At 44.6% G+C, this 17,305-nt stretch overlaps 1 protein-coding gene across 2 annotated transcripts in view; it reads right to left on the minus strand.

Annotated features, from left to right (window-relative positions):
• Ranbp21 (exportin-5-like protein Ranbp21) overlaps positions 1-17,305 on the minus strand; it is a 61,075-nt gene that overhangs the window by 22,466 nt on the left and 21,304 nt on the right. For both annotated transcript variants that reach the window (XM_089558132.1, XM_089558131.1), the window contains exons 8-17: positions 12,644-12,720; positions 12,478-12,577; positions 10,360-10,443; positions 10,143-10,268; positions 9,109-9,199; positions 7,915-8,037; positions 6,900-7,012; positions 5,110-5,166; positions 4,898-4,993; positions 1,237-1,368 (exon numbers count right to left, since the gene is read on the minus strand). In XM_089558132.1, coding sequence (XP_089414258.1) covers positions 1,237-1,368; positions 4,898-4,993; positions 5,110-5,166; positions 6,900-7,012; positions 7,915-8,037; positions 9,109-9,199; positions 10,143-10,268; positions 10,360-10,443; positions 12,478-12,577; positions 12,644-12,720 — 999 coding nt within the window. The remainder of the gene's footprint in view (positions 1-1,236; positions 1,369-4,897; positions 4,994-5,109; positions 5,167-6,899; positions 7,013-7,914; positions 8,038-9,108; positions 9,200-10,142; positions 10,269-10,359; positions 10,444-12,477; positions 12,578-12,643; positions 12,721-17,305) is intronic.

Below are 17,305 nucleotides of genomic sequence, written 5' to 3' on the forward strand. Positions count from 1 at the left end.
CTGCAACAAATATGGAGGAAACTTGCCAATTTATGCAAGCAGTTAAAGAATTGCTGGTCAACTAGTTGTAACGCACGTCTCTTTGTACCCTCAAGATTCCAGTAATGAGGAAGCGAAAAGGGAGTAAAACGTGGTCATACCACATAACACTCGACTAAGCACTGTGCTCATGTACGGCCACTCTCCTGTAACTTGGGAGCCAAGAAGCAGGAGAAAAGAAAAACTGCAAAAAGCTACTGCGTTTCAGGCTTGTATGCTAAACTTCCTTGAGCAGCACACTCCCCAGGAAGCTGCCAGAGTACGACTGCTGCCTGCTGCTATCATCATAATTACCATCTTTTAATATGCATCGCAGTGAAGTTGTGTGTCACTTTAAGCAGAATTCGGACGCCGATACACTTGGAGAGGACGGCAACGGCCGACCATGAAGTGATGCCAACTGGTTAGCTAAAAAGAGCATCATTGCAACTCATCTGCTCTTGGATTTTGAATTCACGTCCTGCGGTGTTCCCGGACATTGCTGAATGTTTAATATTTTTAGTAATTTGGCATGCATTAGATGGAACCGAAGATGACTTTATTCACGAGGGTGGTGTGGAGCCGGGCCTGAGCAGTGGTGACAGTGACAGCGATGAAGACACTTAAAGGGCATCTGCAACTAGGAGGCATATATAGCGTGATACTCTGTGGGACAGAACAGTAGCTTCCCCGCAAAATAACTGGAAAACTGAACTGAGAAATATTGCTTTTGTGTAAGGACCGCACTTTGCCACAACGACAAAAAAAAGGTGCAACCCTTAGTCAAGTGTATGCTGTATATTTTTTTTTTACATACTGAACGCCCACCCTATTACTTTTGGTTTGGTTCTGGTTTATGGGGTTTAACGTCCCAAAGCGACTAAGGCTATGAGAGACGCCGTAGCGGAGGGCTCCGGAAATCTCGACCACCTGGGGTTCTTTAACGTGCACTGACATCGCACAGTACACGGGCCTCTAGAATTTATCCTCCAAAGAAATTAAACCGCCGCAGCCGGGATCGAACCCGTGTCTTTCGGGTCAGCAGCCGAGCACCATAACCACTGAGCCACCGCGGCGGCTTTAATTTCAATAAATAAACAGGACAGGTATCTACATTGCAATGCTTTCCACACCCTCCATGCTAGAATCGAGAGAATGCAAACAGATGTCACAGGCATTTTCATTGCAAACGCCGAACATACAATCTGACAGGCTCACCATGACGAGCTTAGGGTAGAGGTGGCACAATTTGACCAGGCCCGCACAGGCATGACGCCTCAAGTTGCGGAGAGCGCGGCTCTGGGTGGTCACTGGCTGATTTGGCAACGTGAAGACTGCACATGAGAAGAGCTGCAAAGAGGCATCAGAGAGGAGGGACCACAGCAGGTAAGGCGCCAGCCTGAGATGCTCCGCTGTGCTCCATCACAATTTAGGTGCACCAGTTCAACAGAGTAAGTGAAGCTAGCTCTTTTAACAGGGACTAATATAACAGCTGATTGAAACTTGCAGCAGTGGTATGCTGCACCTTGCCTACGTGCTGCACCACAAGCACCATTGCGATTTAAAGGTGCACTGAAGAGGATTCTGAACTTGTGTTTTTGCCGCGGGAACTCGATCTACACGTTCCTAGCATTCTTAGAAACTGCGACTTATTGCCCTGTATAGCCGATTTCCCTGATTAAATCGAATTAACGTCCGTCTCCCGCCCTTTTTTTTTTAATTCTGTCTCGTACGATGGGCGGAGTCGACCAACCCGTGGAGATCCTTTCAGCCAGCTCCGTGGCGGCTTTGCTTTCGCTTTATTTTGTTTTTTAGGCTTCCATGAATAAATAGTTTCATTCGCAGATAATATAACCGCAAAATAAGCCCGCAGAAATAAAAATACGCGCGGACTATTTGCTACTACGCACTACTACGTATTACTCCGCCAATGTCAGAGCGGCAAGCCGCCACGGGACTGGGTGAAAGGCACTCCACGCGTTGGTCGACTCCGCCCACCGTACGAGGCAGAATTAAAAAAAAAAGGGCCTGAGCCGGACGTTAATTCGATTTAATTAGGGAAATTGGCCACACAGGGCAATAAGTTGCAGTTTCTAAGAATGCTAGGAACATGTAGATCGAGTTCCCGCGGCAAAAAGACAAGTTCAGATTCCTCTTCAGTGCACCTTTAAGAGGGGAAGAGGGTCGTAGAAATAAATGTTTATTAATGTAGTCGCAACAATAAAATCTTCAGGGAATATGCATTTTCGCATGCTCATTTCAAATATGTAATTTAATTTTATGCACAACAAGTCCTTGTGCACTGATGCAATATGTTAGGCAACTTTTGCCGAGAGACTGAAAGAAATTCTACTGCAGGGAACTTGTTAGACTGCATGCCATTGGTTTCTCTAGACATCAAGCTATGCAATAAGGGTAAAAGTATCGTCCTGCCTCTTGTAGAAGGTGAGTTATAGGATTTTGAAATTATCAGTTTCTTCCCGTTTGTGAAGTGGCAAATTCAAAACCCTGTAACTCAACTTCTGTGAGAGGCAGGATAATAATTTTGCCCTTATTGCATAGTTTGATGTGAAGACAAGCCAATGGCATGCGTCCTAGCAAGTTTCCTGCAGCAAAATTTATTGAAAGCTGTCAGCAATAAGTTGCATAACATAATATGTAAGTGTACGAGGACTTGTTTCACATAAAATTAAATAACATATTTGGAATCAGCATGCAAAAATACATGTTTCTTGAAGATTCCATTATTATGACTTCATAAACAAATTTTTTTTCTAAGGCCAGCTTCCCCCCTTAAACTTTCTCTAATTGTGTTTCAACTCAACTGTTGTGACGATGATTGATGGCCTTAGCATTAAATATCTAATCAAAAGAACCTGCGGAAGACTCTCTGATCGGCAGAATAGTATTTCTAGAAGTGAACGCTTACAGTTAATTCACCCCCAACCTTAGCTGGAATATTATTTTTCAGCCTGTTACCTTACCCACATCACATACATCACATTCTAGCTGTAAACATTTCACAGTCATCTTGAAACATGCTTACTATGAAAACAAAATATACAACCTTGGTTATAACCTTCAGCACTGTATTTCAATGCACCTACTGTTTTGCGCACGAACTCAATACTTCTTACTGTACTGCTGTTTATATAATTTATTTTTGTTTTGTTTTTTGTTTAATTACAGTTGATATCGTTTTTCAGTTTTAGTCCTTATGACTACCCACTACAGTCTTACTACTCAGCATTGCATCTACTACGCATTCAACACACTTTGCACAAGGAAGTCAGTCAGATGGAGTGTCTCTTGGGACTTCCTTTTTTGCCAACTAAATCTGTATGCTCATTTTGGCTGGAAAAACAGCGCGAAAGGGACGGAAGACAAAGATGAAGGAAACCACACGGACGAGCACTGACTCACAACTATTTTTTATTAAAAAAAAAACAGACATTTATAGTTAAAAAAGTCACATGACCTGACGTCGCCCGTGCACATGCCAAGAGTACAGTCAAACCCGAATATAACGAACTCAGATAGAGCGAATTATTCCTTATAACGAACACTCGAAGTTGTGATATCGTTATCCATATGAAATGTATTTTTTATAACGAATTACACATTGGATACAGCGAACTCTCAGCGCGCGCGATCGCTCACCAAACGCCCGCCGACGCGCCTTTGTGCCCGCATCCAGTATCTCTAGGCAGCCATTTCCGGGCCGCACTCGGTGCCGCAATCGGTGCCGCAATCGCCGCGATCGCCGCTATCGCGTGCAATCGGTCGTCAAAGGACCGCCAACGCGGTACTGCGCCGGTTCCATGTCGCGACGCCCCGCTGCCTGCCCCCGCGCCGCGCTTTCGTGAAATGCAGGGCAATCGGCCCGGGAGGCTCTTTCTGCAGTAGCTTAGGGCTCCCTCCACTGCGCATGCGCGGCCCCGCGACGCTTTCCCGCGTCTTCTCAGCTTTCTTTGCTCGCGTTTGCAAGTCGTGCTGCTCGCTTCCGGACGTCCCTACTTTGCTGCCGACACATTCCGCCGCTACATCCTGCAAGATTACGACGAAGCAGCGGCGTGCCGTGCCGCTTTCCTACAAACTTGAGATGATTAAAGGCTGACGTTGCCGCGCACTTCAAGATTCCGAGGAGCACGTTAAGCACCATCTTGAAAAACAAGTCGGCCATCAGAGGAAATGCGCAGGAGCACCCAAACGCTGACGGCTGTCGTCTTCGCAAGCCGGCTTACGAACTCGTGTATAACGAATTTGGTACTGAGGTTTGTTAAAGGTTCGTTAAAAGCGGGTTCGGTTATAACGAAATACTTCATATAACGAACTATTCGCGTTGAATCATGCTATTCGTTATAAACGGGTTTGACTGTACAACAGTCTAAGAACTATGGTATGTGTGTGGGCGACGTCAGGTCATGTGACTTTTTTTAACTATAAATGTCTGCTTTTTCTGAATAAAAAATAGTTGTGAGTCAGCGCTCGTCCGTGTGGTTTCCTTCATCTTTGTCTTTCGTCCCTTTCGCGCTGTTTTTCCACCCAAAATGAACGTATACCAACTCGCCCAACTTTCCATTCTACTACAGTGTAAATCTGTATGCATGTCGATTCCTGTTTAAAAAGCAATAAAAAATGAAAAATCACGAACAAAAAGAATGCTCAATTTACAGTGTAGTGCTTTTATCCTTTTCGAGTAATAGTTTTGTTTGCTTTCTGCTTCTGTGAGACAGCACAATTCCTTTTTGTAAACACATGCAGCTCCATATCCTCACTGACTGGTAGTCTTAGTTCTCACTCAACACACAGGCATTGGTAGAAGAAAACCCTAGGCATCGCTCAACCAGGGTCTGCCAAAAGAAAAGGACTCTCGCACCTTGTTGAGCACTTTGGGTAGACTCCCAGGGGCAAGTGTGAGAAACACACCCAAGTTGGATATGCAGGACAGGGTATAGGACAGGATAACCGGGTCCTGTGGTAGCACAAGAGATGAATGAAACAGACGCATTGTTTAGTAATCAGAAAATGAATGGCACCATAGTATTAGTATGTCAAGTGATAGCAGGAGTGTAGAAAGAGTGGTCTTACCGCAGTTTCAAAGTTAAGCAGGGATTCCAGCAAGAAGATTCCTTCCTCTGCACTGGGCTGTGGGCACAGAAGTGAGATTGGGACCATGGCTCAGTTACAGCAGCAGTGCTTTCATAATTTACCGCCATTCCTGCGCTCTGGCAAAAATGATTTGCACTGTACAAAAGTAGACACAAATACCTCACAACTATCCAGGAGCTGAGACATGTGATTGTTTCTTATTTTCTGTAGTGTCTATGTTGGGTTTGCCATTTATATGTCATTGAATAATCACTTATAAGGCAACTGCGTTTATTTTGTATAAAGAATGCTGTTCCTGCCTTCATGTTTTTTTGCACACTCTTCTATTTTTTTTGTAGTGAGCCCTCTTGCGTTTCTGTAATTTGAACCCTCTTGCTCGTACGCTTTGCATTTTTCCACCATTCTTATGTGTATTATTTTGGCATGCATGTAGAAAGCATTTGTCCTCATTAATATCTTTGCTTTTATTGCATGGATCCATAACTAGCCTTTGGCTAAGGATCCAGACAGTGATGTTATGTACTGTGCTGAAGAAATGATAATAAAAAGAATTGAATTGAATTGAAAATTGAATGTCTTCCCTTCGTATTTATAGCACCATTACTTTTTTTTAATGTGTCATTTTGAAGTAATGCCACAAGAAATTATCTTTCAAAGCTTGTTCAAGTCCATTTTCCAACCAAAAGATGGAGCTGACGTAGGCTGTCGTTACGGTCACAAATTCCATATCCATGATATGACAGCTGATGGTGAGAAGGTATGTGGGGACGCACTCGACCCCTGTGTTTCGCTTTCCCGCAATGCATCCTCAACTCGTTCTCTGTGGTTAGCTTCCCCGCAGTGCATTCTCCTCAGTTGTGTTACTTTAACTAACAGGGGAGGGCGCTCGCGTCGCAGTGCGTGCACGGGGGAGAGACAGGCTTTTTTGCTCGGGACCGGGGAAGTGCGTGGACGTTCACGTGCAAAGCTCCGCTCTTCGCCGGCGTGAGACCTCGTGTGGAAACATGTTCCCGTCAGCTCGTCGTCCTCTCTGGCCTCAGACAGGATGACGACCCCACGGGGTGGGGTCCGTGCGGTTTTGAACTGTGTCAGCCGCTGTTAAGCGGGGAGAACGTATTTATCTCTCCCCAATTAAACCCCACAGGTAACAATAACTTATGGTTTGATCTCTTGTCCCCTTTGTGCCACTGATTTCATGTGCATCGGAACAACAAATGCAATGCTAACATGCCCTGTTCCCTATTTCACCAAAACCTACTATGGCATCACATGTGATGTGATAGCTTACAAAGAACTGCATGGGGTCCGGACAGAATGACATCATCGTAGAATACACCATATCAGTTAGTTGCTTCATCCGTTGTCCATTCTTCTCATCCATCATGTGAACGCGTTCACTAGCCTTACTGCCTGATGCCGCAAGTTCTTCCTCAAACACGTTCATTGTGTGAACCGACCCCAAACAACAAAGCTGCACCATTCAAACAGCACATGGCTCAAAAAGTGAAAACCAATACAAAAAAGCAACAACAACAACAAAGAAACAAGCACAGAAAGAGACACACGGGTGCGCTGACAAAAATGTAAGAAAAAAAAATTAAAAACAAGGGGTTCATATCTACAAGTCATCACTCAGGTATGCGACCTCATTTTTCAAAAGCAGCACTGGTGGCTCACAGACATATACACTAATTTCTTGAAGTACTTGGGAAGTTTTAAAAATATCACGTGCTCTGGCCTTACGATATGGTTTTAGGATAAAGTCCTACCTTTGGGTTTGGCGAGGTGAGAAAACGGCTGAACACGCCATCCATGAATGTGGCGAGGGCGTCCCAGCGTACTGCTGACGGTGAGTTGAGTGAACAGTGACCATTGTCGGGCTCTTCACATGTAGCATGATGAAAAAAATCAAAACGGTAAATGAACAAGCAACATCAGGAAACAAACACGGCTAACAATATTACAAAGGGTGCAAGTTTGTACATCAGATGATAGAGATGATAGCAACGAATTACTATCCTAATCACGCTAACACTAATGTGGTGTTTCTGCGAACTAAGAGGCGCTCAGTAACAAGGCTCTCTTTGGATTTCTTAGAGGAAGCCAGCCTCTTGGGAGAGTGGTAGGCATGTATTGGCTCTTTTTTTTTTCCACTACGTGCCACAGGCAAAGCAATTGCTGATGTAATCAATGTAAGGCTAAACCCGCCTTATCCATAACGCAACCACCAACCAGCTAATCAAGCTCGCTTTATTTTCTCTCACACTAGTATTTATACCTACTGAGATTGCTTAGTATGAGGGAGCTCGAGATAAAGGAAAGCGCAATGCGCAAACGCTGTGAACACTCCGCAGCACCAATGCCGCCATAAATAACCAGATTCTTTCTTTTCCGTGACCCACAGCCCACAAGATACTTGACAGGCATACAACACAGCTGCTTCTTGAGAATATGCTGACGCAAAAATAAATTAAGCACTGGCACTTCAACATTCTAGTCATATCAATGCAGCTCTGTTGCCCCTATATTAAAGTGGACCATAGGAGCTTTCTGAAGAACTCTCATTGTTTGTAACGATCAAGGTGAAAAAGAAGACCAGGTGGTAGAAATATGTGCGGTTATTTTGGTCCCTCTCTATACTTCCTATTTTCAATCCATCATACGTATACATACATGCCAATCGGCTCAAATCCCGCAGTAATGCGAACTTAACTGTCACACAAAGCTTCCCAATGGCGTACTCAACCATAGTGGCACAAGGACAGGACAAGGTGGCTGACATACCATTTCCCACTTCGATCCTGGCTGCTAGCAGTGTCTGAAGCCACTGGCTGACCATCTGGAAGCCAGCAATGGGGTTCAGAAGAGTGGCCAGCCGCACAGCTTCCGTCACATCCACCCGGAACTCTGACAATAGAAGTCATTCCCAAGAAAAAAAAAGAACAGACCTTAAAGCATACCTTCAAACTTGCCCTCCTTGTTTTTATGTTTGCACTGTTTCAAGACATCAGATTCCTCACCAAACAGAGATATTTTGTTCACTTGCGAGCTCACTTAGTACTCTAGCATGAAGTAATCAGAACACTTCGTGCAAAGCAGCCTCTGCTACAAATACAGGTCCTTCACTCCCACAGAAAGGGCTGATGTAATGGCAGAGCGAGCTTGACATAACTAACGGAAACTAAGACGAGCTCCACTGAGCTTGTAACCAGGCTAGGCGTTTCATGGCTTGAAAAGTGGTAAAAAGACGAAAAAGGCAGAAGCGCTTGTTTAGCACCCTTCTTCTAATATGTTCTTCTAAGACTATGCTTTACCACTTTCTGATTTAGTGCCAAGATAGGTCAAAGTGTAGAGTATGTGCACACTTTCTAAGTGTATTCCTTCAACACTGTTTTGAAGCAATGCACAAGCCTACTGGAAAGCCTACATGAGGGTGATTACAAAGCGGCACCTGTGAAAAAAAAAATAACAGAATGAGGCTAACACGTATGCAGTCCGTGTGTAGCATACCGCCCATGAAGTTGCCACCCACGAAGTAACTCCAACTTTCCTACCTGTTCACTAAATGTCACCGCAGTCTCATAACTGCTAGATGTACAGTCAGGCCGGAATGAAACGCAAACACGCATATGTCATACATTTCTGCTTTGCAGAGAGATATTCCTTTACAACCTATTTTCGATTATGCATTCCAGTAGGCCCTTTACCCGGACACATGAATCAGGCTAGTTGTACACTTCAGCTGAAAGTAGGCAGGTAAAATATTTTGTTTTCTTGACATGCTCTGTTCGCGTTTCATTCCGGCTCGACTGTACAAAGTTGAGTGCCTAGCATTAACAATTTTTCATTTTCTTATGTTCAACAAAACAGGCATGTAAGCTTCAGTTCTTCGATGCCTTGTCTTCAGCAGTTTGATGAAAGCACTGTTCTCATTCACCTTTGAAACACAAAGACAATGCACAGGCGAATACAACTTACTCCCTAAGAATGGTGCAAAGTCCTCATCACTGTCAAAGTCCAGCCGGGCATACGCACACGCTGGGTTGTCATCTCGCGATGGTTGACCAACCTGAAATTTATGAGTGGTGGCTTAAGTTTGTCTTGGAAATGAAGCCTAAACATTACAAACACTTTGAAACTGTTCACGGGAACATTAACTAAGCTAGCCACTTAGGCACAAGAGAAAAATGCGGAAATTTGTACAAGCACACCATGCAACACTTCTTCATTGTGATGCTGAGGAGCAAGAGTGGCACTGGTTAACGGCCACCTATTACGTGGTCACCAAGTAGGAGTCACACAGTCATCATCATCAGCAGCAGCCTATGTCCACTGCAGGACAAAGGCCTTTCACGCGTTCCTCCAAATAACCCTGTCCTGTGCCAACCGCAGCCACCTTATCTCCACAAACTTTTTAATTTCAACCAGCCACCTGATTCTCGACACCCCCTGCCACATTTACATTCTCGCAATTCAGCGCATTATACTCTAGCCACCACCAGTTCACTTGCCTTCACATTGCATGCCTTGCCCATGCCCATTTCACCTTCTTGATTTTGACTAGGGTGTCATTAACTCACACCTATTCCTTGATTACACCTATAACTTTCATTTCCATAAATCGGTGAGCTATACTCAATTTAAATCCAATCCTTTTTGTTAGCTTTTACATTCTGCCCCAGAGGTGACTACCGGTAAGATACAGCTGTTGTATACTTTCCTCTTGAGGGATATTGGTATATAGTGCCAATCATCACCTGAGAGTGCCTGCCAAATGTACTCCACCCCATTCATATCCTCCTAGTTATCTCACTGTCAGCAGTTACTGCCTACCCTACAGGTGTATTTTCTGACAACTTCCAATACACTGATACACAACACACAATAGATGAGCTCAATAAAACCTACTCCGTACAGATCAGTAGCTCATGCATGAATTAGGCTTAGTGAACACTTCTGCATAAAACATTAGGCTGGCCTAGGTGTCACACAAGAAAGAAGAGTGGACAAACCTTCATCAGCTTTTCAGTGGCTACCTTGAAGAACTTTGGAAGCAGGTTGCGCACGATGTCCAGGCGTGACACCTCAGAATGTCGGAACAGGGCTGCCCACACTGGCAAAGTGATGTTGTTCACAGCCTGCGAAAAAAACAAAGGAAGAGCAGATGCAAATGCATGAGGAGAGGCAAATAGCGACAAGTATGTCAATGCCTTTGACACTGATGCTTACTTGACTTGGATGCTGCATTAGAGACAGCAGGACATCCAGGTAGGCTTGGAAGAGTTCTAAGGATGGCCGCTCAGCTTCTAGGTTCTGGGCAAGATTTGCACGGCAAAAAAGAATGAATCCCATTGGTAGCCGTTTCCTCCCATGAATTTCAAGAAGTAAAAGTCTGAAGTCATTCAACTGATTCATGAAATCGAGAGACAGTGGTTATGACCACATTCAAGTGGCCAGTGCGACAGCTAATATTAAACAGGAAGTTAATATTAAACAGTGCACTCGATATGGGGTGCAAAGGTACTCAAATGCATACGAACAGCATATCTAATAACAGCTGCAGCAAGATAAAACAGGTTACATAGCATAAATGACCTGTGGCACTCCATGCCAGATATAGGTGAATGGCCATAATGGTCCAGTGGAGCTAGCACACATAGCCTTCAGTGCATGCATGAAAGCCCTTTCCTCACAGTGAGATGCTGTCTGTATTCAAATGCGACATCAATGCAGGTGTCTTATAAATCCAAACTAAAACGTTAGCCACATATAGGTAGCAAAAGCACAGCCCTACAAAAGTAGCCCAAAGTAGCAAAAAGGCACACCCAATCTAAGTGCTACATGCAACTATCACCAAGTTCAGGAGTCAAGAAGCATTACTAATCCTGCAGAGACCAAAGCACAGAATCCAGCTACAGTTCTGCTAACAACGACAAACAAGGTGATCCCCTAGGCTCTGGGATGATTACATGTCACATATAATAGGAAACTGTAAATAGAAGTATGAATTAGAGAAGTTTGGAGAAGACAAGGATGACGATAAGCATGACGTGTATTAATCCAATAATAAAGAAGATGAAGAAGAAGTATTCGGTGAAATGGGAAGAGTTGACTGGTGGAAAAGAGTAGGCGATGACGATGAAGACAAGGATGACGTGTACCAACGACAAGGCTATAAAAGCGCAAGAGAGAGCATGCCACGGGGGTGAAGAACAGAGAATCGGAGTTCCGGCGGATAAGGGACACCTCGGCTGGAAGAGAGCAACGCCGGCTACTGCTCCCGTTATCTCGACTTCTATGGCATTGCACCGTAGACTTCCTGCTGTTCCTGAGCCCATTCCGGGGAGTCAACAACGGCTGACGGAACCACCTGCTATGGTCAGGGGTGCCTCCAGCGCTGTTGCCACCCATCCGGGCGGTGCCCTCCACGCCGACATCACCAGCAACGCCTCCACGGGAACTCGGACCGGGAGCTTGTACGACGCAGCCAACAACGCCAGCCTGAGCACTTCGAACACCACCTCGATGCCAGATACCTAGATGCCAATGACTGGACTCAAGCAACGCATCAGCAGCACCGAACTGTGAACACGTACGCCGAACGCTAGTAGACTGGGTGTTCCCAGGCTGCGTGTATTAGTAGTTTGTGTTTTGTGTTAGTTTTGTTAGTTAGTTTTGTGTGCTAGTGTTTGTGTCGCGTAGGGCCTATTAAATGTGTGTGTGTGTCGGTACACCTGTTGCCTAGTCCATTCTTTCGGCCTGAGTGTTCTCGGGGGGGGATCCATGACATTACAGCAATGTCAAATTTCCTCCACAACAGAATGACCACACTGAAACATGCATCAATGCAAAAAAAATTTGAAGCGAGAAAAGCACTGGTTAGGAATTCAGCACCTGCCCCATATGCAAGTGCATTTTCTTTCCCTTTTGTTCCTCACAGTGATCATTCAGAAAAAGAAATGCCAATGTGAAAAAAAAAGTTCTCAGACTTTCAATGCAATTCATTCGGCTAAGTATGTGTTAATATTAGAGTTCCCCACTGGATGAAGCAGCTGATGGGTTCAGAACATGCGAGCAGGTGGTATGATCCAGTCCATCAATCAAAGTGCGACACACCATACCCCTTGTCCACTATACCTACCCCCTCAACTCTGACTGGTGACTGCGGTGTCCCTCACGCCACCTGTCGCCTCCCACCCACTGCTCCCTGAAAGTAGAGAGGGGGACTTCCCTCTCTCCACATTGCCTCCTGCCAAACGAGGCTTCACACGTCAACGCCGGCCGCTTTTTGCGATAATCGGTGTCCTAATGCTAAGGAATTAAAAGTTGCTTCAAAGCTCCACTCACCCAGTGCGTTAGACAGTTCTGTCCAAGGTTCGCAGTGACTGAGCACAACTTCTTCAGAAAGAGAAAGGAGGCCTCATTCAGAGGCTCGCTGGATGCAGCCCTAAGCAAAAGCAAAGAAAGAGGTTAGGAGCCCTAATCAAGAGGACTGCACCTCGCTCGCTCTCACTTCAAAGCAGAGACGATGGTGTCCAGAGTGTGCTGGTTGAAGAGCGTCAGCAGGGGCTTCCGCTCCTCAGGCTTTCCCTGCAACCAAGCAAAATCAGAAAAGGCACAATGAAGATCTGATTAGTTAAACAGTTTGGTTTAGGTTTGGTTTATGGGGTTTAACGTCCCAAAGCAACTCAGGCTATGAGAGACGCCGCAGTGGAGGGCTCCGGAAATTTTCGACCACCTGGGGTTCTTTAACGTGCACTGACATCGCACAGTACACGGGCCTCTAGAATTTCGCCTCCAAAGAAATTCCAGCCACCGAGGCCGGGATCGAACCCGCGTCTTTCGGGTCAGCAGCCGAGCACCATAACCACTGAGCCACCGCAAAACTGCTAAAACCAAAGTTATGCATCATTAAAGGACAACATGACCATACAAGGTTATATTATTCAGTACTGTCTTGTTCACATCATCAGAAGTCAGTACTAGGTAAAGTAAAGCATAGCTTTATCAATTCAATCAGGTGTGCAAAGGAGTTGTGGGAAAAGGCCACACAGAGCTTGACAGGCCCTCAAACCCTGGCAGGTACGTATCCTATCGAAGAGTAGGGTGTCTTTTCACAAACAAGGTGTCACGGTGGCAGGCTTTACATTTCACTGTATAAATTATTCAACTTTGTGTACAGAGTCATGGCGCGTAACAAAATGAAAACAATATTACATTTTCATACAGAAACAATATTCCATATTGTCACGTTGTAGTGACGGCAGTCCAGCGGTCAGGAAGACACCAGAAATACTTGCAAACGAAGCTCTTTATTTGGGCTGACTTGCGCCCGCAAAATAACTGAATCACTCGGTGGCAGCGTAAGCAACAAGCGTGCTCGTCAATCGTCAATCTATGAATGCCCGCGGCATCGCACAATTTAAAGCCGGCTAGGAAACTTCGAGATAACAGGTCGAGATCATCTACAGTAATCTGGAAACACTTAGATGCAGCTCTTCATGGCTGTGAACAATCGAGATTAGACCGGTCGCTTCTCACGTCAGGAACAAAAATGATAACACCCCTTTTCTGCAGCCTTGCGCGAACGAACGGGCGCTACAATGATACGTGGCAATATGTTTTACTACAGCAACAGTTTCATGCAAGTCTAGCTTCAAAACACAAGACTCGTTGTAGGTTATAGACAGTGCATTCTGCAGTACTAGAGAGTTCAAGCTAAATTTGAAACTTGGCAGTTAGGCCTGGAATTAGTATGTATGACATAGTTCGTTAAACAAAAGAGATTTTTAAAAACAAATCAGAAAGGTGCAGCTAAGAGATATTGGCCTTGTGAAATACAGTAAAATCTCAATAATGCAAACAGGGCTGATACGAATTTCAGGATGATAAAAATTCTTAGAATTCCTAGCCTGGTGTGCACTGTGTACAATGTGCAGAATTTCAGCCATTCTGAACACTATCCCACGTGCATACAGTTGATACGAATGCGTGAGCCAAGATCACCAGCCGCACGGCACTAACTGCAAGCACTGAGCGGTGGCACGCGGCCGTAAATAAATCTCATCAGCCACTAACAGATTTTCGTGAACACCTTTTCTGTGCTTCTGCATACGAATTTTGTTTGTTATGGATGATACGAAATCTTGGATGACACGAACATTTTTCATGACCTCGTGAGATTCATATCATCGAGATTCTACTAGCAAAATCTCACTGATACTATTACGGTTTGATCCGAATTTCGCTATGACAAGAATTTTAAAATGTCCCGGGCAGAGTGGATTATATAAAATATGCCATGGTTCGGTATGATATGAACGATTTCTCAACCAGCGGACTCTCGGCGATGATGATGCCGTTGAAAAGGGATTATACTTGGCAACGTGGAGGAAAAGGAAACGAACATTGCAGACATTTTCGGCCAAAAATAACCAGGCCAATATATAAAACTCAGTGCCAAGTGGTACACGCTTCAATCGCAGGCGGCAGGCTTCACCGCACTGCATTGGTGGCGTGCGGTGGTGCGGCCAGCATTCACACCTTCAAGTCGCAATGAAGCCTTGCCCGAATCTGGTTAGGAAGGCCCTTTCTTTTAAATAAGCTGGAAATCCTGAAGAAAGTCAATAAAGACTCAAAGAGGATGCGTGCCGACATAGTGAAAGAGCTAAGCCTAGCACTGTTGATGCTCTCTGCAGCATTGTTAGGCAGAGAAATGCAGTCATGAGGAATGCACAGTTTTACTAGGTTTGTAGCATTTTATTCCGCGACATCGAGGGAAGGTCCAAAAGAATGTTATGGGCTTCCTTAGTAGAAAATAACATTTCCAAACAAATAAGGTTGTATTTTCTTTGTTTTCGCATTCAAAATGGCTTGTTTTGGATCGTACGATTTTTGGATGATACGAACATTTCGCATGTTCCCGGAGAACTGCATTATCGAGATGCTATGCTATATGATGAATGGCAAGTCATGAACAGCTCAATAGCGACATGACTTTCAGGTCAAAGTGCTCCTCAAGCCCCTTATTTTGCGCTGTGTTGTTTTCTTCCCATAGACGGATGTCTAGCTTCAAAAAATCTTCCCAGCACTAATATGCCAGGCATATAGCAATATGCCCAGCACTAATGGTTCACATACTATAAGTTATATATACTCAGCAATATGCCTAGCACTCAGTTTGAAATTTGTTACTTTAACACAGAAGCAGCACCAGTGATGTGTTTCAATATGCCAAACACTTCTTTCAGCCAAACCAAACCTCTGCCATGTAGTGACGCAAGCCAATAAAGGCTCAGGAAATTTTATTCACCTTCAAGAATGACAAAACAGAAAGGATAAAAAAAAAGCCAGAGGCAAAAACTTAAAACTGCCACTAGCACGTACTTTTTTTTTTTACTGTGTCAAGATTTTAAACAATCTTTCTACTACATTAAACTTAAATCCCCTAAGCTACAAACACAAAAATTACCATATATTGCCGTGCATAAGTCGATGTTTTTTTTTTTTTTAAATGTCCTTCCAATGTTGGGGGGTCGACTTATAATCGAAGTCGACGTATATGCGGAGACTTAAAATCGGCCGAGTAATTTCGACCGAGTTGTGGATAATATTATACCCCGTGCGCTCGTAATTCCATAATAGTTGTCAGACACAGTGCGAAAGTGGATCTGCTTAAAAAAACTTGAATTTAATTGAGATATGAAGCAAAGGTTTGTTTTAATACGACAGCAACTTGTTATCGACAAACCTTGGGCGTTCCACGAAAAAACGCCCAAAGCCACAATGGGTCAACGATGCCTTGTATGGACTACCAACAGACATGGTCTCTGCACGTTTTCTACGTGCGGCATCTCGGCACCGCTTCCGACGACCAGCGGCAGCAGTGGCTCATAAGATGATGATCGCGACTGTGTCCTCAGAAGCGACGACGAGTCAGAGACGTCTCGTGAACGAATAAATGTTTCTTTATGTCTCGGCCTTTTCAGAAAAACTTTTTGGGCAAGCTAGGACCGCTGGGTGCGGCAGCGTCGACCTAAATTCGAAGTCTAACTTTTTTTTTGCCCAAAGAGGGTCGCAAGTTGGGGGGTCGACTTATAATCAGAGTCGACTTACATTCGGCAATACAGTCAAGTCCACTTATAACAATACTGGTTATAACAATATATCGGATATAACAATGGTCAGTCAAGGCATCATCAGCTTTTTCATGTGTTCTATGGTAAAATAAACTGCTTATAGCAATGCTGTCAAGGCACATTATTGGTTATAACAATTAAATCTGGTAATTGAGTGCCAATCATTATAGAAAAAAAAGAAGGAAATGCTACAATCACACCAGCAAAACCATGCTTACAACACAAAAGTGCGCACGTGTGGGGCCGACCAATGGACTAAGCTGACGCAGCAAAGCCACAAAAGCAAAAGAGGCAGGCGTCATCGCATCAGGAGAGCTGCTGCATTGCTGCATTGGCTACGCACGCCATGCGTACCCCCAATCAGTCGGTGCAGTGCGCGTGCATGCAGCCAGCGCGGTTTTTTTCTCTTGTCAGCCGTCACCGCACCCTTGGTTCTGCATGCTTCTTGAATTTACCATAAGAATTTCCCATAAGAATCACTTCCGGAAAGCCGGCTTGATTCATGTGACGTGGAGGTGCGCGAAGCTCCCGGTGGTGGCGCAGTGATGGCGGTGCTTTGGTCATCGGTGAACGGTGAACATTGTTCCGGTTCCCTGAAGTTCGATTTAACGAGCTTTTACAGGCATTAGAACAATCAAACCCCTCCGGGTATTTACTGTCAATAAATGCTCTGAAGTTTGTCATCTTTTCTTTTTTTTCGGCACAACCCTGTTATAACAATTATTGGTTATAACAATGGTATTTCCATGGCACTTGAATACTGTTATAAGTGGGCTTGACTGTATACGGTAATTACAAGCCTACACCAAGTTTCAAAGTATCAGTCTGTATCTAACATTACTCGGAAGTTCTGAACTGAGCAAAGAATGCACTGCTACAGCAGCATGTGGTAGAAAGCAACACAGTGCACATACTCCCCAAGGTAACAGTAACACAACTTCAGCAACGTGACTTATTACTCAAGGTTTCTGCTCCACCGAATTCACACTGCAGACAGCCACTAGAAATGCACTTGTCATCTCGGGAACAGAGTTCAA

This window comes from Amblyomma mixtum, chromosome 8 (genome assembly GCF_055824585.1).
Source record: "Amblyomma mixtum isolate Tamu chromosome 8, ASM5582458v1, whole genome shotgun sequence".
In the NCBI taxonomy this organism is placed as follows: Eukaryota; Metazoa; Arthropoda; class Arachnida; order Ixodida; family Ixodidae; genus Amblyomma; species Amblyomma mixtum.